The 13657-nt window shown below is 37.7% G+C and overlaps 1 protein-coding gene across 6 annotated transcripts in view; it reads left to right on the top strand.

The window, feature by feature from the left end:
- Positions 1–13657, top strand: part of LOC109538146 (probable serine/threonine-protein kinase nek3) — a 36136-nt gene that overhangs the window by 8176 nt on the left and 14303 nt on the right. For 5 of the 6 annotated variants that reach the window (XM_048661560.1, XM_048661564.1, XM_048661559.1 and 2 more), the window contains 3 exons: positions 372–540; positions 600–765; positions 11068–11214. In XM_048661560.1, the coding sequence (XP_048517517.1) occupies positions 372–540; positions 600–765; positions 11068–11214 (482 nt within the window). Of the gene's footprint in view, positions 1–371; positions 541–599; positions 766–3918; positions 4457–11067; positions 11215–13657 lie in introns of those variants that run through there. The other variant, XM_048661565.1, reaches the window with a different exon arrangement.

Genomic DNA, 13657 nt, shown 5'->3' with positions numbered 1-13657 from the left:
AAATTTTGCCCAATTAGTCGTGGTTGAGGCATTTTATTTTATTAAGCTCTTGTAAGTTAGCCGGGTTTGTTTCAGCGTGAATAATTGTTCGCCAGATTAATTTATGTTTTTCCAATGGGGTTCAATTCCTGTCGAGTGTACTCTGTTTGGCCACTTCTTCTGGCTCAGCGCCTCCAATCATTCATTTCGATCAAGTGCATTTTAGCTGAAAAGACTCAATTATCGCGTATCGTTCAACCGGAAGTCGTGGGGCTTCAGCTGCTAATTGCACAGTGGCTTCTTAACGACGCCCTGCTATCCGCTAACAGTGATTTTTCCTTAATAGTTTCGACGTTGTATTGCGTTAGTGATGACTGGTTTTGTTTTTTCAGTTGTCTCCAAAAGAAAGTTCTGGAACCCGAAGAAATGGTTCAGGAAAAAGCAGAAAACCGGCGACGAAGCGGTAGTTCATCTGCACCATCCGGAGCAAAGAGATGGAGATGGCAACCGTAGCAGGTCTACGGGGGAGCTTTCCATCGACGAGGAATCGCCACCAAGAAGGTGGGAAGACGACAGCAATTTTAGTTTTTCGCAAAACTATGCGATGCAATTGATTTCAGCCATCATGAGGGACGAAACTCGACCAACATGCACCCAGGGCTGAGCGTATCGCACGACAGCGTTTTCCATCCGTTAAATTCGGGATCATCCGACCTGGACCTGGATGAGGCGCAAAGTTCCTCCTCATTGTCCATATCGCAACCTCTAGGAGATGCCAAGCTACAGGTAAACTCCCATAGTCTTGTTTTGTGCAGAGGAAGTCGATATCGTAATGGTAATTCTCCATTCATTACCGGTTCTTTAATGACGATGTTCCTCTAACGCGCCAGTCATAGATCAGGCCTAACGCGACTAATTAGTGTTAAACAATCGAGAAATTACGGCGGAATTCCGAGTCATTTGGACTAATTTTCGGTAAACATCAGCGGAGTGGTCTCTTCTGTTGTTCAATTGGGAACATATTAGAGTAAGATAAAAGTCCGAAATGGGCTTTTCGAAGGTGAAGCGGTTGGAAAAAACCATGCAGCTTCGCGCCCATATAAAGGCAAAACAAGGCCTGCTGCTCGTCAGCTGTAAACCCGCTAAATATGCCATAGACTTTTATTGTAACAGTGTTTTTACCTGGTTTATGTAATTGCTTCCAAGGAAAAAGTGCGATATTGGCACGTCTTTTATAGGGTGCGTCAACATTTGCTCACCCTGTACACTAGAGCTAAGCTCCCAACATGCAATCCGACTGTATCGCCTCAGCTGGAATGTCTGCGTTTGGACTTCTCTAGGTTTTGTTTAATTATTTATTTTTAAATGCTTACCCATACCCATGACCAGTTTGCTATAAACCGCGATCGGTGGAAGTCGACTGGCACAGATGTAATAAAAATATTGTGTTTAATGTGTTTTCGGTGAATTCGGTGTTTGCGATTGTGCGTATGTGAATTCGTGTTTCCACCTTGCACGCCAGTTAAAAGTGCTTGTGAAGTTCGCATTTCACCAACATACAAAGTCACTCAACTGCCTGATTTTTCTACGTATTTAATCCGGCGAGATTTCGGTTTATTGACGGTTTTTGGGTGCGGGATTAATACAAAATCTGGCATTGAGCGATTTTCCATGTTCAGTGAGAATACTTTTTGTTTTCTAATAAAATTTTAAAAAAGTATGTCGTCCTTATCATGAAACGAGAGTTTTGGGTTGGTTTATTGAATGTGCGCTTGTTGTTTCCAATTTGGTCTGGATCAAAACTGTAGAAACTCTGCTGGTCTGGAGTTTGTCAGGAAAAAATTGTGTCCGGTGATCGTGTCCTCAGAATTTTTAGTTTTTCTTGTTTTACTTTAAACAACACTTTCAGCGAAAAAAATCCTGGATGGTCCATAAATTAAGCCAAAACACAGTTACAAACTTTTGAAATTCGCTTTTCCAAAACCACTTATTTGTGCACGAAAATGAGATTGTCCGGTAATATTGGCGCTAAATCGTGTTTAGGTATCAGTAATTGATAACTCCAAATGCGAAATTGTCGCTAAGATGCATAATAAATGAGTTTTTCGCAAAAGTTTTAGCATCTTTTCTTTGTCCATTGATTGAGGTTATCTAGCGCGTCGATAGTCAGCTGGTGGATTATTTGCCCCTTTCGGGATTTCAACAAAATGCGGTGTTGCCACGGATTTTTGAGTTGTTTTCCCGTCGGTTAATTTTGAGTTATGTAGTTTGTTTGTGTTAGCATGGTTGAAGTGATTTTTTTAATGAACCGAAAAAATACAGGGTGATTCGCAACCTTATGGACACAGATAGGGGCGTGTAGAGGGCGTCAAAACAAATCGAGTTTCCATTTAAGTTTTTTCTCAGGCCTATGGTTAACAAAATACAGTTTGTTCAAGTTTCAGAAAAATGTTGGTGTTTTCTCTTCAACTTCTACAGTTTATGAGATATTTTGCTCAAATTTTTAACATAGGCTAGCGTTTAGACCCTTTACCCGTACGTAAGGCGACTGGTTGTGAAAATCTACAGGGTGTTCTCTTTTCTAGAGGCATACCCCCTTTTACCCCCTGAACTTTTTTGTGGTGCGCCACTGACTTTGATCGAACACATTTTTGCATTTGCTGTTTAATTTACGAATTTGCTGATCTCTTGCAGTTTTTTCGTATTCGAGTTATTTGCACAAATATAAGTCCATGTAGGGTTTCTGGGTGATTTTCTATGATTTAAAAAAAATATATTTTTGTGTCCTTTTGTTCACATTTTTCTGTGAAAGCTTCAAGTGCAAGTTGAAGTTAAAATAGGCGAGTTAACTTTAAAATTAATTATTTTTTACTTTAATTTAATTTACATTAATAGAGGTTTATCGGCTGTAAGCTGATTTAAATACAAATAAACAAAAATGTAACGAATATTTCAATTTTTTATGAAATTAATTTATTTCACAAAAAAATGTGAACAAAAGGACGCAAAAAAATTATAACAAAATTCATGGAAAATCACCCAGGAACCCTACATGAACTTAGATTTGTGCAAATAATTAAAGAAAAAAAAGGAGTTAAAGAGAAAATAAAATTTTTTTTTGAAACTTTAACACCCTGTATCTCTTTAACCATGGGCCTGAGAAAAACTTTATGGAAACTCGACGACCAAGGAAACAATTGTCATGAACTTAAAACGTGTTGCTCCGTTTGGCAATACCGCTAGAAATTTAGCCTGAAAATGGTGATTTGCCTCAAACTTTGCGAGTGTTTTTGGCTGAATTTATGGACCATCCAGGAATTTTTTTCACTGAAAGTGTTCTTTAAAGTCAAACACGAAAAAAACTGAAAAGTCGGCGTGTCTCAACCACACGATCACCATCAAGGTTCCAAATTTTGGTCAAAGCGCTCGTTTTCCGAAATAAAATTGTACTCAGTCGAACTGTTTTAAGCTGGAAAATTGTTGACACTTTTGACATTGCTTTTAGCGCAATCTAATTGAGCCGTTTAATACAATTGTTTTTTCTCTTCGATAGGCTGATAATGTCGATTATAAAGTTTACCAGAATTGTCCCGAGAGAGGCTCCAAAATGAAGATGTGGAACGCAACAGCCAAAAGTATCCTTATGAATTTATTTGAAACCATTTTCTGCGGTGTGCAAATTGTTAGAGCTACGTTGGCTTGTTTTTCCAATAGAGCCACTTCGAGTAAACGTGAGCTTTCCATATTTGCAAACGGTTTTCCTGCTCAACTTAACGAACTTAAGTAATTTCGGTGACAAAGCAGATTTCTTTAAATTGAGATAATTTCTTATATTGGCTGGTTTTGCGGTTCGCCTTCTATCCATTCGTTTCTGATTCACTTTTGTGACTCATTCCCCATACACGCCATCAGATGTGATCGAAAACATTCACATTTCATATGGAGGGGTTAACAAGTTAAACTTAGCGGATTCTTTGGAAAATGCATGCCATATGCACACGTCGCTTGATATACTGGCTGTAAGTGCTTGGATAGCCTCAATTCAGTATGACTTTTTCCTGAAGAGCATCGTGTTTGAGTGAAATGCAGAAGACATCGACATTTCCTTCGTCGATATTGCACCGAATGAATGTATTTTAATCGGCCACTTCAATATGTAAACTAAATTAAGCAACGGGTCTCTTTTGCAGTCTTTCAGCGGTAACCAGTACAGATAGGTAGTCGCTATATGAGTTATTAATTCCAGTTCAGTTCTAGTGCGAGCGCTAACCCGGTTAGTTCGCGTGTAAAAAGTGCTAATTGCTGATAGTTTTATTAGTGACAATTAATAAATTCTGTGCACCAACCCAAGACTGGTTTCTTAGAGGTCAATGTTGAGGCAGGCCGACGACTCGCGTTGCTGCTGGAATTGCTAGCATCGTTTACACAGTTTTATGCTCGGATTGCTTAGATAATGGCTTGGTTTCTGCACTTTTTTGTAAGTATTCAGTTGCTAAGGCGGGTAATTGAAATTGGCTTCGCTTTGCAGGGTTGCACTTTTTGCAGATCTCGTTTATCAATTTGCAGAACCTTTTCTTCCACTGTGTCTGATCTACTGAGATTTATAGAAAATTCCATCTCAATTTTATTCTCACTCATTCATATTAACTCATTCTACGCCAAGTGATCTTGGATGAGTCTCTAATTAAACCAAAACTTGTTCACAACATCTGTTTGAGTGTGTGCCGCACTCTGTGCTTTGAAAGTCCTCAAAAACGCCCAGCAAATCTTCATTTTGCTGTTTAATTGTGGCAGAGGAGAACTAAGGAAAACATGAATTGATTTGGGTGCTCATCTACTTTTTGTCTGTCTGAGTTTGGCGTTCTTTTTAATTTTTGTAAAGTACAAGAAAAATAAAACCGCCTCAGTAAAAAAATGCGGATCGCCATAAACTTGCAAAAAAACACACGCTTGAAAATATTATCAAAAGAGATATACTTTCGAGGCCATTCCTTGAAACTAATGAGTTTTTCGGGTTTTTAGGCCGTCGTTCGGTAGAATTTCTTCCTGACGTTTCGCAAGCACGAGCGACTTGCATCTTCAGAAGTGGCTTGCTCGAACAGTGTAAGCGTTGTTCAAACGAGCCGATAAGTACCTATTTATCATTGAAAATGAGATCGCCTAGTGTCGGGTACTGTTAAGTTGTTTTAAGAACTAACAATCGATAATTTGACACACAAAATTGTGCCTGCGTTGATCGTGTTGTGTGAGTCCCTCCAGATTTTTTGTTTTTTCTTGTTTTACTTCAAACATTTACAGTACTTACACGAAAGTATACTATTCCAATAACTTTATGTGCAGTCTGACAGCGCTGCACAAAGTTTATCGTAAATATGAATGTTTCTATTTAATTTTCTGGCATGATTCTTGGACGATCACATTTTTTTTTCACTGTAACTACTTTGTTTTAAGTGTATTTTAAGGGAAAATTAAATAGCGCGCGAAACTCCGACAGACCAAAAGCCCATAGCACCAAGAAAAAAAAGATTTTCGCCACTATTGAAGCCTAAAACACCAAAAACTCACCAGTCTGAACACTTGAAATTCTGAATAATTCGATAATTTTATAACAAATGTAATCTTATTAAAAGCGTCTTCATAACACATTTCACCTTGGAAAAGGATCAGCACAACAGCTGTTCTCATCAAGTTTTGCAATGATTTCTGTTATTTTTCAACTCACCCGTTTGAAAACAACCAATTTAATTTACCTTTTTTCCTAAACATATTAAGTGGCTCACTGCGAATGTAAAATAAACCGAGTTGAAAATTCCGGGAATTAACATAAAGTGGATTCTCCTAATGTTTCCAGGATTGCAAAAGACTGTTTAAAAATATATCAGGGCAGCGTTTATTTATGTCGGAATTGTTTGGAAGTATCTCGTGTCAAGCGGAAGTTGTTGATTATTTTAAAGGCCGACTGGAGAAGGAGGAGAAGTTTTCCGAGATAATTGTTTGGAAAATTAATCAAAGTGAACAGATCTCAAAGGATTTGCGTGCTTAAACAACACAACATTGTGTCTACGATTGCATGCTTGTTTCAGGTAAACAACTCCCAACAAATCCGAATATTTACTCTTTATTTTCTCGGCTCCTTCATTGTTGGCACTTTGATGCATCAGAAAGATTCGTTTTGAAATTGACTGGATTTGGAACTTTTTTTTATATATAAAACGTGCAACAGTGTTAACCTGTCTGTAGCAATGCTAGATAAAGGCTGGATGACTCTCACCTACACACATGTCCATATAAGGCAATGTTTATGTTTGTTGTGATTAGATAGCGGCTAATTTGTTTAGTTTAGACTGATTATGGATATTGAACGGCAAATGTTAAATTGAAATTTTGCGTTCTGGATAAATTACATGTATTATCATCCTTACGTAAATAGAACTCGATAAAGTATGTTTTACATATCAGGTGTGATAAGTGGGTTTCGCGATTAGGACCGGTGAAATAACAGGAATGTTGATTTCATTCGCTATATTTTGCAATGCGTACAAAAACTGTTAATTTCAGAAGCACTTGAGGCATGAGTGTGGTGGACAGAAGTTGATCCTGAAATTTACACAATATCTGAACGAGAACAGCAGAAACAGAACGATCTATAAAATCACCTCAATAATAACAAGCAACCTCAGTAAACTTGAGCTGAATCGAATCGGGAGTTAAATCAACCGTCAACCGTCTATAACTTAATTTACCGAAATTTCTCCCTTTTTTCCTCAACACTTGCTCATGTTTTGCCAACTTTATTTCTTAAAATACTGTAAATTTAAAATAACTTCAACATAACAAGCTTCGAATCTAAAGTAACTAAAGCCCCTGGTGTGTGTTGGTTTACACGGCATGCATCGATTTGTGCAGTAATACAAGTTTTAATGAAATATTTGCTTGAGGATTAGGTTGTGCTTGACACCTGATCCGTTTTATTCATAAGGAAAAAAGTAATGCGGGGCTGGGCACCCAGGCAGGGCAGCCTTGAATCGAAATTGAGACACATTCTGAACGATTTATGTAACGACATGAGGAGATAAACACCGATACACCTCGACATGCATGTTTGCTTGCATTGAAAGGTGTGGGTTTACACGCTTTCAAATCAAAATGTTTAAGTTTGTTGTGCGCTAGTTTGTCAATTGTTGATATTAATCGGGGATCGGGAAGAGTAAACCAATGGCTTGATTTAGTAAGCGATCACGCAGTCACTTTAGGCGCTTTTGCGGGTAAAAAATTGGAAAATCCCCTAATCTCATCGGAACAGTAAACGTGAAAATCTGTTCTCCGGCTTAAGTAGCCTCTAAGCTTTCCCTAATAAATATTGGCCGATATCTATGCATTGAAAGTGCATATTAAAGTATCTGAAGCAAGACCGGTAAGCGCCCAACGATAAATAAAAACATCTGTTCCGCCATGCTTGTGTTACCGTTTTACGATTTCATTTACCATTGACATTCGTTGGGTTGCTGATGGATGTTTCAGCAGCTGCTGCGGTTTTATCTTCGCTTCTTCAGTTGATAGCCATCGGATTAACAATCACACTCTTCAGTTACTGCATTAATGCACTTCGAGCCGTTAAAAGACTGCAGAATTGAGAGATTATTCAATCGATTTGATGATAAGTCGAGGAGTCACGAGATATTCATTAAAAAATATTCGCACAAAGACCTCCTCTCGTAACTGCTTCACTTGAGTAGCGAATATATTTGCTATGGAAAATCCGGAAAGGGATTAGTGTGGATTAAGTCGAGACCGATAAATCTTGGTGTTTTTGGTCGGATTTTCAAGAGATCACCCAAACAATAACCATTTTTACAATTTTCAACTAGCAAACAAATGATAGCGGATAAACGTGATTTATCACCGATTGCTTGGTTGACACTGTTCCCAAACAAAGCAAATCGATGGCTCAACAGCTCAATCATTGTTATTTACCTTTTGCACAACCCTTATAGCCGACTTTGGCTCATATGATGAATTTCCAATCAATAGGGTTTCCGCTGGAGGAAGTCGAGCTTTCCATGAGCTTCTTTTGATGTCATTTAAAAATAGGCAATTGCCACGAGCTAATAAAAGATTCCCTTTATGATAATGGGGTTGGAAGGAGGAACAGGCGACGTCTAGACGAACGTCTGGGGGACACAGAACAGAGAAAGCACCTTGTGTACAGGGTGTCCCGTAAGTAGATAATCAAATAAATACCGGGACATTCTTTGCCTCAAAAGAAAACGATTTTACTTTATCATTATTAACAAAAATGTATGTGTGCTTACGGTACACCCTGTATAAACGTATCTTGGAAACACCGACCGGATGGGTTAGAAAGAAAATTTTGCTTACACATTTTGCAATTTGAACACTCATTCACAAATTTCACTAAGCTCAGTTCAAGCTAAAAAATTAGACATCACTCTTTCCAGCGTTCTGCAAGCGGGCGCCCCATCCTCCATTTTCTACCCATTAATCCTCGAAAAGTTCACTGCACTTTTACAAACTACCGAACTTGCCATAAGGTTAAGGATAATCAAATAAATACCGGGACATTCTTTGACTGAAAATAAAACAAAAAAAATTTGACTTCATTTTTATTAAGAAAAATGTCTGGGGCTCCTCTGCTATTAAGGTTCTTAAGGGATTACGCCAAAACTATCAGTGCAACAAGATTTTACAATGAGCACAAAAAGGCCAAAAAAGAATAGTGCGTCAACTCAAAAAAAAAATGGGTTGATTACAGCCACCAAATAAAAAGTTCTGGTCGTTTTTGGAGCGGAGTTTCCACAGTGGACGAACTCGGTTACTTTATCAAGATATGAGTTGTACATACGGACAAATTCACACCGAGGAAAAACATAATTTTGTTTTTCAATAACTTTGATCGAATAGTCATAGATGAATAGAAGAAAATCCAGACATGTTTTCTGAATAAACGAAATGTCAATTCGTCTTCATTTGACCCAAAGAATGTCCTTTGACCATGTGCTTACGGTACACCCTGTATAAATGCATCTTGGAAACACCGACCTGATGAGTTGGAAAGAAAATTTTGCTCGAGATTTGAAAAAACTATTGCGGGACACAATTTGTACCGCGTTTTTTGAAAAAAATTACGAAAAATACTAAGTTCAGCGTTGTGCGTTCAGTGAAGAAGAGTGCGCTCTTTAATGTCCTGAAAACTCTTCAAACCTTCAAAAATTCATTCAAATTACATGAAATCCTGGATTTAGCACGCTTCGTAAATGTTGATTTAAAAGTGAACGCTTTTACGCAATTGCCGACTCTTCAATAAAAAATTCCAACTTTCAAAATAATGTAGAATGTAGAAGATTCTGTGTGAGTTTTTGTGACAAATCTACTAGAATTTACTCACGCACGTTGTTATAACAATAAATTACCAATTCGCTATAAAATGACATAAAATTGAACTCCGAAAAGCCGCCCAAAATATTCCCAAAGTTTAAAAATTAACTACGAAAGAATCAACAGCTCAATTGATACCAAATCCACTCTACGAGTCAATTGATGAATATGGGACTAAAAGTTCTACATGTAGGTACATGGCAACCAGGGGCAAAGTAATGCTAAGCTTACCGAAAGATGTGAAGTGCCACCTGAAAAAAAAGAAGAAAATGTGTTCAGTAGAGCAGGAAATCTGCCCAAAGCCAAACTTATTTGAAATCAGCAAAGCAAAGAGAGAAAAGCATAAAGAATCCATAAAATTTCAGTTGCTTGGAAAACTAAACTCAGTTCAAGTTAAAAGATTTAATAGATCATTCTTACCAGCTTTCTGCAAGCTGGCACCCCATCCTCCATTTTCTACCCATTAATCCTCAAAACGTTCACTACACTTTTACGTTACGTACAAACCACAAACCGTGAATTGAAGATGAACCGTGAATATGAAGAATCACTTAAAAATGAAATTGTTGCTCAATTTCCGAGCGAAGATAGAAACCAACCAAAATTCAACTAATTAAAAGCTCTGATTTCAATTATTCCGCCACAAGCGCATTTCGAGGCGCGATGAGTTATAACTCACCAACTCACACTGGGGCATCAACTCAAAAGCGCTACTCAGTGTTACCCAGGCCTAGTATATACTGTGACTTTCCGCATTAAAAGTCGATTTCCACCGCCCATTCATAGCTACCACTCCATTATTGCCAAGTTTAATTAGCACTTAATGACCATTCAGTGGGTTTCTAATGGATTTTTCAAATTCAATTCAAACTCCGGAAAACGCGGGCTGCAGTTTACCCAAGCGAAGTTAAAGGCTCGTTTCAATTAACGTTTTCAACTTCTAAGCGGTATCTTCATTAATGAACTCGGCGGCTTAAAAGTTGGCAACAAAAGTCCTCCAAGCCTGAGTTAGGAGGTAGTTGCTTGAAATGAGTAATGATTATTTTCCAGATAGCGCCAAAACGCTTTGGCCGACTCTATCAGGGATTATGGGAAGGGTTTAATTGGTTTTTCTTGCGGGTTTCAATCCGTTTTACAGTTGGTTTAGAGCTTTTTTAGGTCTCTGGGTGTGGGTTAATTTGCGTCCATGAAATGCAGTTCACAAACAATGTTAAACTTTGAAGGAAATTGCAGAAGAATCCTTGAAAAAGCCACTGCCATTGTTAACAAAAACCATCTTTCAAGGTTCTCGATGTTAAGGACAACTTGGCTAATTTGTTGGATGGTCCTTGAAAACAATTTCCTGCATTTCGTTCGCTAATTGTTCGGTTTAATGACTTGTAAAGATGTGTAGAAGTGACGGTTTCCAACAGTCATTGAAGTGATTGTTCGTTTTCAAAGTGAAACCAGTTAGTATTCGGCCACCGATTAATCACCTAATCGTTTTTTGCTAATAAAACATTGGTCTGATTGATATCAACCATCATTGTCTTACTGGATCCGGGACAGTCAAATTAGCCGTTTAATGAAACGCCAGCCCCGGATTACTGTTTATTGACGCAAAGCGTTGTATCTCTTTATTAGAGGCGATTAAATTGTTAAATCGTTGGAGCTTCCAGGGAAACTGGGATTAACGAATTGAATTTGTTTCAGACTGAATTAAGCTCGCGGTTAAGACTGAGAAGAGGAAGAGGCGACACCAGCGAAGATGACGAAGGTCTTCCTCGCAGTCCACCATGTGGCTCACCAGCCGCCGCCACTGATTCGTATCTTATTCTCGAAAAGACTGTTAACAATAAAGTAAGTAAATTTTTGAAATGGTTTGCGAGATTACAGCGGCATTTGAATGAAGATTTAAGAAGACAACTTTCGCTCTCGGTTAGGCTCGCTAAGTTCAGAAGCCAATCGGAAAATCTGCCTAGCGATATCTGATTTGATAGTCACGAATCCAGCTGTTATGGAAATACCACGCAAATATCGCCAATTCATTAACAACAATAGAGGAATAACGACTGAGCTTAACATTGTCTCCATATGGTCGCCAATTAGTTTCCACCAAAGATGGAAAGTCTTTCATGTAATTGATAGAACCGTTTCCTCCAGCTGGTTAAAGACCATCAGTATGGAATCTCCGCAATTTCGCCGTTCAATTATTTATAAAAGCCTGGGCAGGAAATCGCGCGGTTTCCCTGCTCAGTTCAGGTGTTTTGGTTAACCAAATAATGGAATTTTAAATGATAACAATACAGTAAAACACGCAGAGGTTTCGAATAAATTTCACATAACGGTGAATTGACGCAAAGCAGAAGTTGTTGTTTCATTCACAATAGGCTGATAAGTAGGCAGCAGCTACAGTGTTTAAACAATTAGATACAGGTGGGTTCCCATTTTTCTGTCCTGGGAATTATGGCAAAAAACATCCACTGCCCACATACCAGCCGATAGATAAATGTTTGTAATTGTAATAATGGCGACTAAGGCAGGTTTATGCAACAGAAGTTAATTTCCTCTTAAGTCTGTGTCCCATGCATCCGTTTATACGATGGTACGATGATACGAAAGTGTTTCTATTGGTTGGAGATATCTGTCAATTCGTACTCCGTCGTACGAACTGACAGATGATACGATGGTACGAAAGTGTTTCTATTGGTTGGAGATCTGTCAGTTCATCCGTCGTCGTACGAATTGACAGATATCTCCAACCAATAGAAACACTTTCGTATCATCGTACCATCGTATAAACGGATGCATGGGACACAGGCTTTACTCACCTGTACTATTGTGTAATGTGAGTCGGTGAGTAAAAATGGTGAATTTAAGTGAAAAAAGTTTTCCCAGTTGAAATGAACGAATGCATTGCTCCCATGTTTAGTCATCCAACCAGGATACATTTTGAAAGTTTCTTAATTAGAGTTTCAACAATTACAAGCAAGTTGAATGACCATCTGATAAAACCGAAAGTTGACCACCAGCAATTACAGAGTGCATTTGAAAAAAAATGTAGCAACGCAACGATAATTAATTAGAAAAACTAATTGTTTTCAAATAGGTTTGCTGCACTTGTTTTGGTACAATAAGAACCAGCCAATTAAACAGGCTATTAGATTTTGTGCCGTCATTGTCTTCAGAATTCGCCGATTCGCGGGGAAACTATAGCATAGTTGTATATGTAGTTGGTTTGGGTTAGGGAAGTTGTTAAACTTGGGAATCATGTGAAGTTTTCTAAGCCGGGAAAAGCTGAATGTAGCATTTTCAACGGAAGAGAACCCGGAGTGCAAAGGCATAATTGAAAAAGACGTTTGATAATTTGGGGCCAAAGTAGTCGACGTTTTTGCCCCATTTTAAACGGAGATTCCATTCCAGTCCAAGCTTCACATTTTCTCGTACTTTTTTACTGAGAATATTCTCAATGACCTAAATTCTTTTGGGGCTCCTGAGCGCCAGTTTATTTAGCATTCTAGTGCAAACCTCCACTAGTTCCACCATAACCTCGTATTTCAAATTCAAATTCAAAATTTATTAAAAATATACAAGTAAACAGAAAATTATTTGTCAATTTACAATTCATATAGTGTAAAAATTATTTGTTGAGTACCAAGATACCTGGTACCTGTATGTACTCTTGAGGTTACAATTTTTTTTATATCAGTAATTATATTTTTATTTTCTGTCCTGGTTTAACAGAAATCCACATAGCATACCATGTATATTCTTACCTGAAACTAGCAACTTAAAACATTTTCCCGAGAACTCAACTTTTGAGAAAGTATCTGAACAAATGTGTTCCTGTGTGTAGTAATATATTATCTGGATTTTTTATTAAACAAATTGAAGCTATTTATTGATCTTATTATACTTGGCAATGAATTATACATTATTAAGATGAATTGTTCGATTATTTTTTTCAGGTAGAGCAAGAAAGTTGTTAGATATTTGTCTTGTGTTGTGGTTATGTTTTACATATGTTTGAGTATTTTTGTTCGTATGGGTAAATGAGCCTGCTGAATGTATGTATAGCAATGATATGTCGCTAATTTCTTTGTTAAACAAACTCTCTAGTAGGATATAGTTTGTCCTTTCTGTAAATTATTCTTAAAATACAATTTTGAACAACTTTTAATGGTCTTAAATTAGATTCATAAGCGCCTCCCCATATTATAAGGCCATATCTAAGCAATGATTCTACTAACGATTTGTATACTTGTATGAGTAGTTTTCTGTCCAAAAAATCTCGAAGAACATA

The sequence above is a fragment of the Dendroctonus ponderosae genome, unplaced genomic scaffold (assembly GCF_020466585.1).
Source record: "Dendroctonus ponderosae isolate FM_Combo_2020 unplaced genomic scaffold, Dpon_F_20191213v2 Dpon_F_20191213_1, whole genome shotgun sequence".
Taxonomy (NCBI): domain Eukaryota; kingdom Metazoa; phylum Arthropoda; class Insecta; order Coleoptera; family Curculionidae; genus Dendroctonus; species Dendroctonus ponderosae.
The sequence above is the reverse complement of the archived record's forward strand: the minus strand, read 5'-3'. Positions and strand labels throughout refer to the sequence as shown.